The 16897-nt window shown below is 36.9% G+C and overlaps 1 protein-coding gene across 4 annotated transcripts in view; it reads left to right on the top strand.

The window, feature by feature from the left end:
- Window positions 1-16897, top strand: part of MLLT10 (MLLT10 histone lysine methyltransferase DOT1L cofactor) — a 121648-nt gene that overhangs the window by 78938 nt on the left and 25813 nt on the right. For all 4 annotated transcript variants that reach the window (XM_059841946.1, XM_059841953.1, XM_059841936.1 and 1 more), the window contains one exon: window positions 10486-10664. In XM_059841946.1, coding sequence (XP_059697929.1) covers window positions 10486-10664 — 179 coding nt within the window. The remainder of the gene's footprint in view (window positions 1-10485; window positions 10665-16897) is intronic.

Here is a 16897-nt window from a genome sequence, read left to right as displayed (position 1 = left end):
GCATCTCCTTTGGTGTACCACTAGTTGGACGTTCTTTCTATGTATCTGAGTTCTTGAACTGAGCTCTCTAAAGTCCAGGAGACACGACCGTTTCCTGTTAGACTTGATTGCTTGAGTTCCTATCAATCTATGAGTGAAGCAAAACAGATGCCTTGTGATTAAAATTAGCAAGGCAACTTCCGTTTGAGTTTCTAAATTTGATGCAGACAATGAAATTAGAATCAGTCTTTTCTTGGGGGGGACTGATTGCCACTGGAAAGAATTTGAATTTTTATTTGTAATACTAGCTTTAGAATACAGCTAATTGGCGTGTACTGGAATGTTCTTATACTCGACATTTAATATCTAACCAACACTGATAAAAGAAATATAAGTAAAACATTATAGTGGATAGAAATAAATCCATTTCACAATTTGTGCTGCTGTAAATGATCAGAGCTCTAATACAAGAAAGATGTATTCAGGTATATTATTGTTCACTGAAATTCCTGTCTATACATACATTCTTTTGTGCGTCTGTTAAACATGATCTTAACGTGAAGCCCTTTTTCTCCTAACTCAAAAGCTTTCGTGAAGTTGATGAATGCCATACATAATGGTAAGTTATATTAGAATCTTTTTCAGAGGTTCATTTATCACAAAGGGTAGCCTTTTGTGGAAAAGCCTGATTGAAGGTCTGCATATTCTATGGATTGGGTGAAATACAGGTCTGCAGTGCGTCAATTGTTCAGTACTTGAGTGAAAACTTTGTAGATTGTCTGCAGGAGCCTGATAGGTCAATAGTTCCTCAGTTCTCTTTTTATGATCTTTTTGTATGTGTGAAGTAAAACGATAACAGTTTTATTCCAGTTCTGAGATTCTTTTCTTTAATTTTGTGAATAGTGTTTTCTAGTCCTTCTTCTGTGCTCCATTCATAGGTGTGTTATAGTGATGTCTACCTCAGGCATTCTCCCACTTTCCTTCCTGACTACTTAAATTACTACAAGTAATGCATGTAAAGGTAGCCTTGTTTTGTCCATTCTTTGTTCTGACAGCCTGATGCTGCTCATTTGTGTCACTGATAACAGAACTATCAATTTCAGAGGGAGCAATATTGAATCTTTAATGTATCTAATGGCTGTTTCCTTTTAGTATTCAGCATTGGCTTTCTACCCCTGTTTCTGTATTCACTCATAGCCAGTGGAAATGAAATATCTTACTAAATTAGAACTTGGTTTACTTTTTCAAGGCTATTGTTAGTTTGTAGGAAACAATCATAGCTGTATTCACAAGTTACTGGAAGATTTAAAACTCTCTCATGAGGCTAATTTTGAAGATTATCAAATTTATTTCTCAGAGTGGTATTTAATTGATGTCAGGTGATCTGCTAATAAAAACTGGAAATTTTTATCCATTTGTCCCAGCCTCAAATAGAAGTTTTCTTACTGCTGTGCATGTATGTTAGAAGAGCAGTGCTATGTACATTGCTAATTGTATTGACTTGAAATTCAGTGAATGCAAAAGAATTTATATGTTTGAAACTTTGCATGGTCAAGTTTTTTTGCATTTTAAGGTGGCAGTCATTACGATTTGATAGAACTTCTTCTTTTTGCACTGTCAGAGCCATGAATTACATCTGTCAGGCAGATGTCTTTTATTATTTAAATAATAAAAAATTTAATATTACATTAACTTTATGTTTCATAGTCTATGTGTGGTGAGAAATACTGAAATTTCTCTAGATATGCTTTGCTTTAGTAAAATAGGTTTAGCTTTTTTTCCTTTTGATATAGGGTTTCCCTCTCACTCTCCCAGGTATACAGTGCTCTGAACCAGCTTTGAGATGAAGGAAAGCAAGCTCACCATTTTTCTGAACAAAAATAAAACACCTGAAGGGTATCTGACAAAGTGTGCTGAATTTGGACTTGGTGAGTTTCTGCTGTTTTATAAGCAGAGCCTTTTTGCTGTTTAATGTTGAAGAGATATAGATTGGCAAGAGGGTGCAGAATAGAAATCGATGGAATGCCATTTGTGACTTCTTTCCACATTGCACTTTTTTTTTAAACTAGTGGCACAGATAGTTGGAAGCTCATGTTATTGCCAGACAGTAGTAATGCTTTATATAACTTACTGTTGTGGAGCAGCATAATGGTGGCTACATGTTTGTTTTAGAATGGTGTTTGGGAAGGATTTATCATCTAATTACCTTATTGTGGGGTGGTGCTGATGTTTCATGATACCTTCTGAGGTTAAGTTGGTTACTTTTCCCCCCCCAGTATTGCCTTTCCTTCCCTCCCTCCCCCCTTCCTGGTATTGTAGGGCTCTTGTTTTGTTAGAAGCATGTATCTGGGTGAAATCAGCGAGGGTAGGTAGAAATTTTGATAATATGAGCAGCAAGAAGAGATCTTGTCATGTATGTTTATATAGGATGAAAAGAAAGTATTAAAACTTGAGATAAATATTTAAGTAAAGCAAGATAATTTACTCCAACAGCTTATTCAGATTATGTGTCAGGTAATGCTGAGGGTTGTAAATGTAACTGTCTGTAAGAGTTTTGATGGAGTCTGTGTGAGGAGTTTTTTCATTGCACTCAGCTTAAGCTGGCTGCTCATCAGCAACAAAGTACCAAAAGAAAACCTGCGAGTTTTAGTTTGAGTGGAAACAAATTCAAGTTTGGAGCAGAGAGGTTTATTATCAATAGTTTTGCTATAAAGGTGGCCAAACCCTGTCAGTTGAAATTTGGTGCTGACAAACTCTGAAGGAGGAAAGATAATAGCTGAAATATTGAACGGGTTTCAAAGAATCTAGTCCTAAAGAAGAGGACTAGAAAATGGAGTCATGAAAGCTGTTCCATTAAGATGCCTGCCTTAATAGAAAGGAGTCAAGACACTTGAAGGCACAGTGGCACACCGCAGTTTTGCCAGTAAGAGACATGGTGTACTCAGTGCTGTGTTTTGCAGTTGTATAGTCAGCTTCTTATATCTTTGCTTTTTTCAGTACCTTTTTCTAAAAACCAAAGAATTTGCAGTTGAGAGATGTAAAGTTGTCACTGCTATTCACTGTTTGATAACAATGTGATTTTTCCTCCCCAGTCACTCTGAATCTTACAGTCAAACTTTTTTGACTTGATCTTACTGTCTCATCTCTTCCTCTATGAGTCTCCCACTGAAAAGGAGCAAGAGGGATGCACATATCTATAGATGCATATATACACATATAGAGCATACATATCTTTGGCAGTTTTAGTGCACATATTAAAAAAAGATGAGGAGAAGCAATGACCTGATTATTTTATGTTAGAAGTAGCTGTAAATTGTAATGTTTGCTTGTTGCCTTTCTGTGGTAACTTCAGTTCTTGATTGTTCTGTCTTCTGTCTTATTTCATACTCCTGTTACTGTTTTTAGGACTTTGTTATTGATTGTTCTGTCTTATGCTGATTTTTGAGTTGCAGTGAGGATAGTCATAATACAGAACAGACATCTATTGTGGCAGTCTCAGTGCTGTGATTGTTTTTAGAAGACAATATGTTTCCAGAGAAACTTCAGTTCTGTAGCCTTGGCCTTTCCATCAATGCAGGCAAAATTCAGTATTTATGGTATGATTTTTTTAACAAGATAACCTAAACTCAACAGAATCTATATTGAGTGTGAATTGAAATTTCTGAATGTAGCCCAGCTTGGGCAGAATTTTTCAGTGTTGATAAAAAGGCATCTGCTTATATTGAAACATGGAGATATTAGTGCTCAGCTAAACCATCTAAATTGATAAAAACAATGAAAAAGAGAAGGGTGAATTAAAAAGCCTGAAGTAGTTCTGTTATTTCAGAGTACTCAGCAATTAATTACTGTTTGGTTGTCGGATATTGCAGTCCTAAGTCTAACTCTCTGACCATGAGGTTCTGGAATACCACTTGAAAGCTGTAACTGTTGCCAATGATAGCTATTTGCTGGTCTTCAGAAATCTGGGATAAAGTTGTCCCATCTTCCCCCCTGCCCCCTCCCTTCAAAGATACCAGCCTCAGATCACTGGAATCCAAAAGGGAGAAACTCCCATAAAAGACTGGATTATGTTCACAGTGAAGAGGAATCTAGTGCTTCCAGTAACTCACCATCCAGCATGGAGGTAGATTGCTGTCAGAATGGTTTGAGAGATCTGTTTTCAGAGATCTTAAGCAAACACAGTAAATTTTTCTGAAATCATTAAAAATGTAGATCACAAGTCATGCTCCTATTCATGAATACTCACTAAGTGAGCCTAAAAGTGCTTTGCTTTTGGTTTGCTGTATTTAAGTAACTTAGGCTTGTGTGTGTTGGCTCACTTTTACCAAAATGAACATTTTAAACTTTTAAACCTTAAAAGCTTAGGTCTTTATCAATTATTCTTACCTATCTGTTTAACTTTTTCTTTTACAAACATCTTTCTGTGTTGTGGCACATTTGAAGTAGAGATCTTTTTTGTGGTTGTGAGCATATGTGTCACAGATATGATCATGGAGCTCTTTATCTTACTATTCTTTTCTAGAAGAGTACTTGAAATCTTTTTGACTTATGGTGGAACAAGCATGAAATTCTTTGCATCTCCTATTTCATAAAGCTGAGCTAATTGTGAAATGTAAACAGGCAGTTATAAAACATTTCAAAGATTATTGTGAGAGGTCAGAACATCTGGAGGAAACAAGTGGAAGGTGTTTTGTCCCTGTGTCGTCCATCTTCCACCCCAAAAAAAGACTGCACAGTTGAACTAAGGTGTAACTTTGCCATGAGATGTGTTATGAAAATCTTCCGCTGTTCAGAAAGGATTGGAAGATATTCACTGGTGCAAGGCTGGGAGCATATTTAAGGCTAGTAATTACAAAGACCATCCCTCACACTCAAAATTCATACATGATAGATTTCTAGAGGCTGGGAGAGCATTTGAGGAACGTATTACTACATGCTTGCCCTTTTTTTGTACTTTTTCTTGTGTGGCTGTTCACTGTTAGAGGTGGATTTAGTGAGTTAGAAGAACAGTACAGTTCTCCCTGTCTTCCTAGTCTAGCATGTCATCTGTCTCCTCGTGTCACATTCAGAGCTTTTCTCTCAGAGAGAATGTTTATCTTGGGTGGGCTATGAAAAATGTGGGTTTGAGGCCCTCTGCAGTGGAGGGCTGCACTGTAAGACCTGTATCAGCTTGGATTAATTCCAAGTGGGAACATGACTGCTGACAAGAGTGGCCATCAATGAACATGGAATCCAGTGTAAAATGCCATTGTTCTCTCTAGCAGGTAGGACTAGCTGAACGCCGCAGACCATTTCAGTAGCACATGGATCGGCTCTGATCCTTCACCCCCACCCTGTTGTTGAACACATTTCTGATTGATTATAGATAATTGTACGATCAAGGGTTTGACCATAGGGATGGGAGTAGACAGAAGAGATACCTGAATATCTTTTGCTGGCTGAACTGCCAAGGATTTGGGGTTAATGGTAATGGAGTTTGATAGCAAACTTCAGGTCTTTGCTGTCTATGTAGGTTATATGATCAAGGATTCACCATATATATATGTCATATTGCTGTGCTGGATTGTGTTCCTCAGTCGTGTCAAGGTTCTTGTCAAGTATTTTGGTTTTTGACTAAAAATCCACTCTACGGAGTATTCTCAAAGGGAATAATTGTGGCAGTCTGCCTTCTGTCAGTAGGTGTGAAACTGGAGCAACTGTTTCAAAACAGTTAAAAAACCAGTTTTTGAAAACATGTACACTTGTACTTTGTATCTTCCCTTCTCCCTTCCACCCCCAGCAGTGTGCATTCTTTGGGTATTTCGAGTCTGTGGGGCTTTTTAACTTCTGCCTCGGTTCCGGAGAGTACTCAGAATGCCTTTTGTAAAAGGAAGCCATTGGCTGTTGTTCTGTGACAGGCTGCTGTGCCTCCATCAGAAAAGGATGCCCAGTCACTGAAAGGGAGGGAAGTGTAGCTTTTTTCCCAGCTGCATATCAGTAACTTTCACTTCTGTGCACCTCTAGAACTGTTATTACTGCAGTCTTGTAGCAACCTATCTGAAGGTGAATTGTGCCACTTCCCTCATCACCAGCAGGAAAGTAGTGTGAATATTTGATACTTAGATTTCAGATTTCTTCATGAAGGAAACAAATTGGCCTAGCCTCCAAGCTGATTATCTCATAAATTTAAGTGAATATTGTTGCTGCCTTGGCAGTTGAAGTGCAACTTTCTTCTCCTTTGACAACTGTAAAAAATTACCCATTTTTATTTGCTTCTGTTTTCCATTAAATTCACTTCAGTTTATGATCATATTACAGAATAACATAGTGGGGTTCTTCTTCCACTGTTAACATTGTACTGGAACAGAACTTGTTCTTTCTTGTGTAATGGACCTTAATCAGTTTTTTGTACATGCTTAGTTACTCATGAATGGACTGCTTCATGCAAAGACACTTTTTCATTTTGCACTGTATAGGAAGTTGCCATGGGTTTAGGGGAGACTTTCTGGGATTACCACACAAAGTGAAGGTATTTATAGCTTCAGTTTGTTTAATGAAGTTCTTGTTCGTATAAATTTCCTTTTATTTCTGCAGTTTCAACTATGATTTCCCTTGAGGCTGTTGTCCCAACCTTATGCCCACCTGTCCTCCCCCATGTAGGAAGGTTTTGTAGTTCTTTGCAAGTTTACATTTGAAAAATAATGGCCTCTTTGGCCATATTCTTCTTATTCCTGAAGTTTTGACAAAATGCTAAGATGAGCCACCTATGACCGATATCTCAGATAACTTCCTCTTTTCAGAATTGTTGTAATAGTTTCAAATTTTTGATCTACAAAAGAAAATACATGTTTAGGGAGACCATTTTATGAGCTTCCTAAAGAAGCAGTCTAGATGTTGACTGTCTTGCCTTAGCCCCCAGTAAGCTTTAAGTCTGTTGTCCAGTTTACAGAAAAAAAAAATCTAAAACATGTATGTTCCTGTAATAGGAATGGATGGTGCATGGGACAAAAGTAATCAAATACTGCCTGTTTTTTCTCTGTTGCTGAACTAGGCAGTCACCAGCATAAGAAGGGAATGTAAAAGAGCTGGATAATGGAGGGGGCTGTAGTACTAGAAAATAAGAAGTGAGGATTTCATAGCTAGATACTGAAATTGTGGTGGGAAAACTTAGTGTATTGATATCATCTGTGAGATGCAACATTGTGGAAATCCAGGATTTACTCGGTTTTGTTAACCCCTTTTGTTCATGGAACCTACTTACTTTTGAGATTTTGAATAAAACCACTAAAATTGTTCTGTGTGCTACCTGGCATATATTGCTAGTTTTGATTTGAAGCTATTTTGTTTTTCACTATACTTGAAGTGCTTTTGTATCCTCTGTTACTGAGTTTTTTATTGATGGTGCATAAAAATGCATATTTTTCAGTCTGCATTATCTGATGTGTTCCCTCCTCTCTAGTACTGCCTTTCTGTGCTAAGCAGGCAGTTTTTTGTTGGCCAGAAATATTTTTTTTTTTGCAGTTGCCTTTTTGTTACACCTTTCGAGCCAGCAGTGTAAGCTAGCTATATGTGTATTTTATCTGTTAGAACCTGCAGTCCATGTTCTGCAGCTGTGTTAGTGGTGTGGCACACAGTCAGACTTTACCTGAACACTGTCAGATGTCCATTTCCACCTGGAGCTGAAGAACTGTGTTCTGGTTAACACCGAAGATTGTATTTGACCATGCTGTTTATGCTGCTGGCAAATTACACAATGCCATTCATCACAAGTTACAGCTCTTTGGCTTTTCAGTAATATGGGAAGGACTTCAAGGTGGTTTGTTTGTTTTAAACATTAATGTAGTTTACAGAGATTTGCTCAGGTTTTCCTGATCATTCCTTCCTGATCCAGAAAGTGATTTATTTCTCCCCAAACCCCAAAGGACAACTTACTATGTTAGAGAGATTTCAAATGTGTTTTGTCTTAGCTTTCCAATATGATACACACATAGTTTTTATACAGGTATTTTTGAAATGGTATGAAGATCAATAATTTATTTGAGTGTTCAGCATACAGGTCTTTTTTGAATGCTGCATGGAGTAGTATCTTGGTTGCATGACTAGTTTCAGAAGGTGCATGTACTTTATGTGTTAAGTGAGGGATTGCTAAATGGAAATACTAATCCCAAAAAATGTGTGCTGATAGGTCATATTTGCCTTGTATTTCGCAACAGTAACAAATGGTGTTTTTAATATTACTACAACAACTGGCAAAAAATATTAGCTTACCTCATTCCACTGGCAAAATAGTTTGCTGCTTTTCTTTCTTTTGAAATATTCTTTTGCCTGTGATTTCCTAACTATCTGCTTGTATTCCTGAATTTTATTTTTAAGAGGAAGAATAAACCTTATCATTAAAATAGAAGCAGCAGAAGCTCTGCAGTTATTAAATATGTATGGTTTTTTAAAATTAAGAATTAAAAAAAATCTATAATAGCTTTAAATTTTGGAGTTGTTTTCCCTTTCTGGCAAAATATCCTTAATTTTTAGTACTTGTCTCTCACCAAAAATTTTGTTTTCTCCTCTCATTGCTGTTGATGTTTTATGAGAGTGATAGTGTTTGTGGTGATGAGCTCTTACGGTTTTCTCAAAGGTGCTGTGATATTTCATTATTTTTGTTCTTAAATATTATGGTTCCTAAAGCCTGATAATTCATGAGAATCTCATATTTTCAAGAAGGTTTGTATATTTAATTGTTTTACTGCATTCAGAAAAAAAGGGTTAAATCTCATCCTTTTTATTAATTTGAAATTACTGATTAAAAGCAAATTGGAAAATCTTTTGAACTGGGTTATATTTCAGTTTTTGTGGTTGTAGTTATGTCATATTTAAGAGTAGACTCAGTAGCAAGGCTGTTTCTTAATCATGGTCATTTTGATGGTGTGTAGGGATGAATTAGAGCAGGGTCCATAAAATGTGCTGTCTACTTAGATGATCCAGCTAGAACTGGAAAAGGATCGTAGCAAAGGGAACACTTCAAGGATCTTAACTGCTGCTAATAAGGCTGTAACTGTACGTTTTGGGGATGGTGACCAAAAAAAAGCCAAGGAGAGGGGGAGGTATGCTAAATGGAAAAAGATACAAAGGTCAGTAGGAAAGCAGAGCAGGTATGGAATTTCTCTATGATGAAGAGACTGGGGGGAAGAGAAGTTGCTAAGCTTGGTTAGGCAGGAGTAAGTGTTGTCGCGATGTGTCTTCAGGTGCTTTTTCTATCTTCTTTCTCTAGTGGGTCTGGCTGATTTTCTCTTCCATTTTTCTTGACAGTTAATAGAGTCAGGGAATTTAAGATGGATCAGTGTTTACCTATTATGTGTGGGTTTGGATGTTCTTAGTCTCCCTTGACTGCCTGTGCTCAGAGGGATATCTGGGTGGCGAGTGGTGTTTTAACATTGCGTATCTTCTTATTGTCACTGCCTTCTTCAAATCATTATTTGTATGAGTGACAAACTAGCTCCACCCTTTGCCTTCTAACTGGCATTTCAGTTCTGTTGCTTTTTTTGATCTAACCATGTTCATTCTACTTCTGTTTACTCCCTGTGGCACTCTTCCTCTAACTGCAGTTCAGTGCTACCATGCTTGATATTCCTTGGCCAGCTGACAGCTCACTTATCTAATGCACGTGGAGCCTAACGGTTTCATAGACAGGTACTACTTCTTGTCCTGGGCTTCTGGTCAGTAGGGTTTTTTTTCCCAACCTCTATAATGAACTTTACCCTGCATGTAGATGAACAGAAGTAATGGCTTCACAGAGGGGTGTGAACTCTTCCTATTTAAATTGCTAACTTACAACTCTGACTAATGTTAACGTGTTTAGTCGTTTATTTGTTGGCTGTTCTAGCAGAAATGTTAGTCAAGCATTCGTATAGATCATGGTTGGAATTATAGTTTGTGAATAAATGAAATACCCCCAGTTCTATTGGCAAATCTGAATACCTTGTCCTCAGACTTGCTGTCAATATTTTTCTGAAAAAGCACAAGCAATCCTTAGTTGCCAAAATTACAGTTTGAACAAATGTATGTTATTTAGTAACATTTATTTTAAAGTTAAAAAGTATTTTTTCCATTTGTATGGTGTGTGTTCAGTTATATAGATAGCCCAATACTTCATTGTTTAGTTAACAGTAATACTTTGAAAGAACAAGCTCTGATAGCAGACTCAGTTGGAGGCAGGCATTTTAGTGAAAAATTCTGCCACTGTTAATATTTGAGCAGTTCGTAACGCACATAAATATTTGATTTATCACATATGTTTTACAAAAAGTTAAAAGTGAATCAATCTGTGTTCCCTGAACTGTAGAATGTTAAATGATGAGAGCACTTTTATTAATCAGCATGGTTAGAATTTCTGCACAGGAGATTTCTGCATTACGTATTAAGTGATCTTGTTTGTCTTGATTAATTTTCTACTGCATATTTACATGGTTACTAGTAAACAGAGGGAGGGGGAGAGAGAGAGATGCATGTAATCGTTTTTGTAATTTTTTTCAGGTATTTTTAGCAGCAATGATGTAGCAGTATCATTTCCAAATGCAGTATCTGGCTCAGGATCTAGCACTCCCGTTTCCAGCTCTCATTTACCTCAGCAGGCTTCAGGCCACTTGCAGCAAGTGGGAGCTCTATCACCTTCAACTGCGCCTTCTATAACTACTGTTGTTGCTGCAACTCAGGTAAACCATCTCAAGAATTTAAGATAGAAAACCATGTTACTGACCTGCTTAATTTCAATGTTAAAGGAAATAGTAATTTGTTTGGAAAATAGGTTAATAAACATTATATTTGTTGTGAAATGCTGTAGTGGCTGGAAGTTCCCCGTAGTATCACATAGTTTTAATTTGTAGAGCACATGGATTTTTAAAAATGTAGTCTGAGGAAGTGTTTATTAATAATAACTGTATTATGACTAGTAGCATAAATGCTGGTTGAAATTCCTCAGAGTTATAACCAGTGTTTAATCAGAACATAAGGAAGCATTTTGAAAAGTAAAATATGTAAAGTTTTCCGTTTTTTATGCAAAAGTGATGGTATCAGTTAAGGAGTGGTTTGTTCAGGAGATTTAACAAATAGACAACCGGGCTAGCTCTGGCAAAGAGATGGCCAAGGCTGACATCTTGATAACAAATGAATGTTGACATATATGTTATAATTTTGTATTTGAAAAGTCATACAAATGAAGATCAATAGTTCATGTTTGGTGGTGAAGGAATAAGGGAGGCATGGGAGAAGTGAAGGGTGGCATAGTTGAAGTAATGAACCAGAAAAAATACCTTTATGACAGTATTTTAATGAATTTAAGTTGGACTAGATTACATTTATCAAGATTAGAGAATACGAAGTTATAGTTGCTGAAAGTCACCATGATTACTGTTGAAGTATGAAGGAATACTGCAGTATACACAGTGATTTTATACTTTGTTTCTTGCATTTTTCGTTTTCTGATGGGAATCTCACTTAGAATGAATGTATCAAATATAAGTTTTTGTGTACTTATAAGCAATGAACTTGTTATCTACAGTGATCTAAGATATAAACATGAACAAATCAAGCTTAATGTGCATATGTGTGCACAAGCAGGTGTGTATAGTGCATGGATAGCAGAAATGCTATGTGAAGACCAACACAGATTACATTTCAATATCAAATAGCAATTTGTTCTTATAGGTGGCGGTTCATATTTTTACAGCATTCTTCTAGACTGGTTTTCTAAAGAAACAGGGTGGTTTCACCCAAAATTGAGTTGTTCTTCTTTTGCACAAATTGATAGAAACTACTTTAAAGAAATTAATTAAAAATTTGGTACTTTAGGAAGTTCTAATTTTTTTTCATTTCCAAAGATCATTACACACCGTAACTCACTGACAACACTTCAATTGAACAGTTTGGAGATTGGAGGAGGGGTTGTGTCATAGTTTAGTAGCAGGTTAAAAGTTTTTAAAAAAACCCAAGTAAGTCAATGCTCAGTTTTCACAGAGGAGAGGTTTGCCATCAGAGTCTTGGAAAGACTTGGTCTTTTGTACAGCTCAGCATATTCAGCAGTAGTCTGGGGAAAGGAGGAGGAGGGACACACACCAAGTTTGCTGATTGTGCTGGGTTATGCAGTGAGCCATTATGAAGATCAGCTGTCTCAAATTGCTGAAAGACCTTACCAGCCTGTGTTGACAAGGTGTTAAGAGGGTAAATAAAATCAATGTTCAAGGGAAAGGACAGTTTCTATTCAAAGCAGATATGGTACATGCCAGAAGAGGTACAAGAAGAGCCATGGCAGTGAACAATGGCAAAGAACAGCTTTATAAGGAGTGAGTAAATAGTGAGGGACTTGTGGCCTCAAAAAGAGACGCTGAGATGGGATACGATAAAGGTCTGTAAAATCAACTGGCATGGAGAAGTTAAATAAGTAGGAGTTGTGTACCATCCCTTCTGTTTGTTAACCTCTGTCAGAAGAAAAACAGTTTGAAAAAGTGATTGGACAAAACCTATATTTTATGAGTTAGGAAGAGAAATACCATAGTATTTTTTCCCCTCATACTGTCACACCAAAAGAGAGGTATACCCTAGAAGATGGACTTCTCTTACTGTTTAGCTGAACTAGAGAGCCCTCCTTAGGTTAACTGCTTAAAATTCCTGTCCTTCCTTTGCCTTTGTTTCTTGTGAGTTGCCTTGGGGGCTTTTTTCTTTTTCATCCCTGAAGAAGCAAAGGAGTTGAGTATCTTGCCTCTCTACCAAACTTTTTTTCAAGTGGTCATAGATTTATTTGTCAGGATCTTACTCACAAGTACTACCATTTAAAGAGTCTTCGGTTTGAGATACACAGGGAGATTAAAATTGTGAGTTTTGGTTGACAGCTGTAAAGGTGAGCTCCTGTATTTGAATTAACAAAATCCTCCACTGCTTCAGTGAGTCTTTTTCAGTGCATAAGGTTTGTACTACCTTGGAGAGATTCAGTCCGGAGACCCTAGTTTACCATGCAGTTGTTCTCTACTTGAAGCAACCCTTTAACCCTTTTTTTTTTTTTTTTTTAACTATCTTCCCCTACCCCTCATCCGCTTTCCATTTACCATAAATGACTGATTAAATGTCAAGGGTTAGGGTTTACCTACTTAATTCTGCAAAGTTCCATCAGAGTGCTGTCTGCTTACTGGGCTCTTGTGGATGTATGCTCAGTGTTTGCCCACCTCTTGACCATGAAAGTCTTCAAATAAGAGTGTGCCAGTATGTTTCTTGTGTAGTGTTCTGATTAAAAGAAAATCATCATCCGAGCTTATAAGCTAAGGTAAGCTTGTACCTCTGTAGCAGGGAAAAAATAGTAGTTAAAAAATGAGGTTTTACTTAAACTATTAGTTAAGAGGGCAAGTATGACCAAGTCTTGTCTGCTCACTTATTCAGTCATGTTAACAGATGGGCACTTGGAATAGCCTCAGAGGTGTGCTGCTAAGGTGCATGCTGTAAGATTTCAGCTTTCAGTTTTTTTAGATCTCTGTTGGGCATTTGTAATTATTATTTTCGGGACATCATAAATTTGTCAATTTTGGAAGGAATTTTTTGCATGTCTCTTTTTTTAAAGGATGTTAAGAAATTTTAAAGAGATGGTCTTGGGGAAAAAAATATTTTCCCATAGAACATTTTTATCATTTCCATTGTCCCTTCCGAAGTTCCTTTGGTTTTGCTTCCATTAGGAGCAGTACAAAAGCCCCCAGGGTTTTCTTTAGCATTCATATAAATGAAGGAATGGAGGTGGTTATCCTCCTTTGTCTGATCCAGCTTCTAGGGGGAGATGAGGCTTATTTTTTTAGGTAGATTTGGAGTTATTTGTTAACAACAGAGGAATGTGAAAGCTAAGGAATCCTGAGATCTTTTCTGAATCTAGGGCATGTGGTGTTTCAGAAGCATCTGTCCTGTGGTTTTTATTTTCTCATTTTCTGAATTAATCTAGTCCCTAATTTTGGATCTCTGTATTCCCCTGCTCATTCTCCAAATTAGTAGTCTACACTATTTTTGGCTTTCTTTTTTAGTGGGTTTTTTCCTTGTCATAGTTTAGGTCTGCTCATCATTTTGCATGCTATCAAGGGAACTTTCTTGCCCTTTTTATTTTATATTCTAGCACTCGTGGGAAAATAAATGAAAAGACAGGAAATAGGAACTTTATTCTTAGTTTTTGTTCAACAGAGAAGTTAGGAACAGTTTTGGGAGCAATCTTATTTATACCTTCCACAACAGGAGTGGAATTATGAAGGAACTTAATAGTACATCTTAAACAAATAGATGTTCCTTTGCTGAAAATTCAAGTTGAGAGGGTTTTTTGTAAGTCTGCAATAGGGGGGGTTTGGGCATTTTCATGGGACAGTAAAATGTACCTGCCTGATTGATATTGCTTCCAAATTTACAGTTGTAAGCTGAAATTATGGATGCTGCATTCTTAAATTCAGTATGACCAAGGAAGATACTCCGTTGTCCACTTTTGTTTCCCATTCTTGTTCCGAGAAACATACTCTGTTTTCTGCTGGTTTGGATTTGTGGTTCTTTAAATATTTATTGTACAGCACAAAGTAAACGTGAGGAAGGAAAGAAGGAAAGTTTCAGGTGAAGCTTCTGGAGTTTGCTAGAGCTGGGCAGACCTGCAGTGTTTTAAGGGAGGGTTCTGAGCCATCCTGCCTGTGGATACTCTAGAAAATGGCAGGTCTATCAGCTATTAATGTTTAATCAGATGTTCTTTGGTGAGTAGTATAAATACATGGGAAAAAAAAAGCCAAGCTGCCCTGAGTTTTAGGACTTCAGTATGTGACAAATGTAACCTTCATTAGGTGGTTGGCTGCTTGAGTTTCCTGCTCTGCTCCCAAAGATGCACATCTCAGCCATATGTAAGCTAAGAGTTGGTGTAATACTCCTTAGTCACCTTTGGATCAGAACATCTTAAAACTAGAGACTTTGACACAACATCAACCAACTAATTTAAGCAATAATCCTTTTTTTTTTTTTTTTTTCAGTGCAAAGTAACTTAGTGTAATTATACTATATATTATTCTGCATTAGATGTGTAGTCATATGATTTCCAGAACTTAAGAAGAACTTTACTCTCTTTACATATTTCTCAGGACACTTTCTGAAGTCTGTTCCTTAATAGAAATCATTGAGATACTGAATGCCATAAGAGCTCTTAGGAAGTCCAGAATGCAGATAGTATACATTTCTACTGCATATTTGGTGGATGCCTAGTTGGGAAACCTCTCACCTCTTAGCAGTCAGTCATTAAGGTAAAGCATAGACAGCAATTATGACAATATGTTAATATATTTCCAGGTGTCTCCAAAACAAGTAAGTTAGTTAATTTCTTAAGTTCAGTTTGCACATTGTCATACAGTGTATGTTGTTGATTTGGGGAGGAGGTGGTGTTTGTTGGGGATTTGGTGATTTTTGGTGTTTTTGGTTTTTTTTTGTTTTGTTTTGCTTTGTTTGTTTTACCTTGAATATGATTGATAATTAAAAAGAGACTAATAAAACATCTGGAGATAATGATGTTGCATGGTTTAAGCAGCATGCTTCCAGAAAAAGGAAATTAGATCCTTACTGTGGTACTAGAATTCTCTAATCAATAGAAATGCTGGATACATGAAAACCAATTAACATATTTTATGTTACTATCAAAACAATTCTTGATGCTAAAGTCTCTTGAAAGAGGCTCTTACCCACTAGGTCAAAGGTAAAACATCAACATGGATCACAGGCTGTTTGGATTCTGAAATTATTTGGCTTTCCTTATCTTAAAATTTAACAAAAAGATACAAAAGGAAATATCAGCACATCCAGAACAAAAAGAAATCATTCTTAACAGAGTATGTTGCTTGTCTTTGGGACTCATTGCTGCAGGAAAAGGCCAGTGCTTCTAGATTTGGAAAGTGTGCTAAATGCATCCTTCAGTATGTTGTAGACAGAGGGGTTTGATATTGTGGAGTAGGATGTCAGTGCAAGACAGAGGCTTTCCTTCCAAACTACTAAATCATATTCGTGTCACAACCGCTTAAATTTCAGTCTTGCAAAATGAAAATGTGAAACAACTGTACTAGTAAAAGTTTTTCCATCAAAATGGTCTTGTTTCTCACTTAAAAGCTGTTTTAATTTTTATCTACTTCTGGGCAAAATGGATAAAAAGCTAATTTTCTTTTCATGCGGTCTGAGGATTTTTGGGGTGGGGGAGGAGGAGAGTAGCAAGGAGGAAGAATTTACAGCCAGAGGGAAAATTCCTTCTAACATGTGACTCAACTAGAAGAACAAAGGAATCATAGTTGCAAGTAATCTAGTATTTATCCCAATGAAAATCTTGTTTTCCTCTTGCTTCAGAAAGCTTGTCTTCATGTGGACTTTTGCAATGTGGAGGTAGTCTGAAAGGCAGTGCAGGGTTTAGCACAGTGCCGCATGCTGAGACAACTGCATCAATGTTTTGCTCTAGCCATGAATGTTTTCTGCCTTCAAGCTGAAGCTTATTTAGCTTGGCTTATCTGGTGCTGCTGTAGCAACCATCAGTCTCCAGGCAACTGAGGCACACTGACCTCTTCGTTGAACTGAGTGTGTAGCACTACTTCAATTTAGCTGCCTGAGACAGTAATAATGGTATTGAATGTAAAAAGTGTGAAATTTTCTAGTTTGTATGCAATGGAAATAATAAAACTATTTAGATGAAACTATGTTTAGGTCTTACTTGAGAAAGATTTCAGTTATGCAATGGTGTGTGTTTGTTGCAAGCTGCAGAGTTGGTTGCTGAGGCCATGGCCTTATAGGCCTTGTGTAAGTGTTGAGAATCTTGTAAGCATTTTTGCACAGCAGCAATTCTGCTTCTGAAGGTGTTTGTTTCATCACTTAAATAGCAAAGACTATTGATATTTAGATAGTTAACATGTCCATGCTTGTGAAT

The sequence above is a fragment of the Haemorhous mexicanus genome, chromosome 1, assembly GCF_027477595.1.
Source record: "Haemorhous mexicanus isolate bHaeMex1 chromosome 1, bHaeMex1.pri, whole genome shotgun sequence".
NCBI classification, from domain to species: Eukaryota; Metazoa; Chordata; class Aves; order Passeriformes; family Fringillidae; genus Haemorhous; species Haemorhous mexicanus.
The sequence above is the reverse complement of the archived record's forward strand: the minus strand, read 5'-3'. Positions and strand labels throughout refer to the sequence as shown.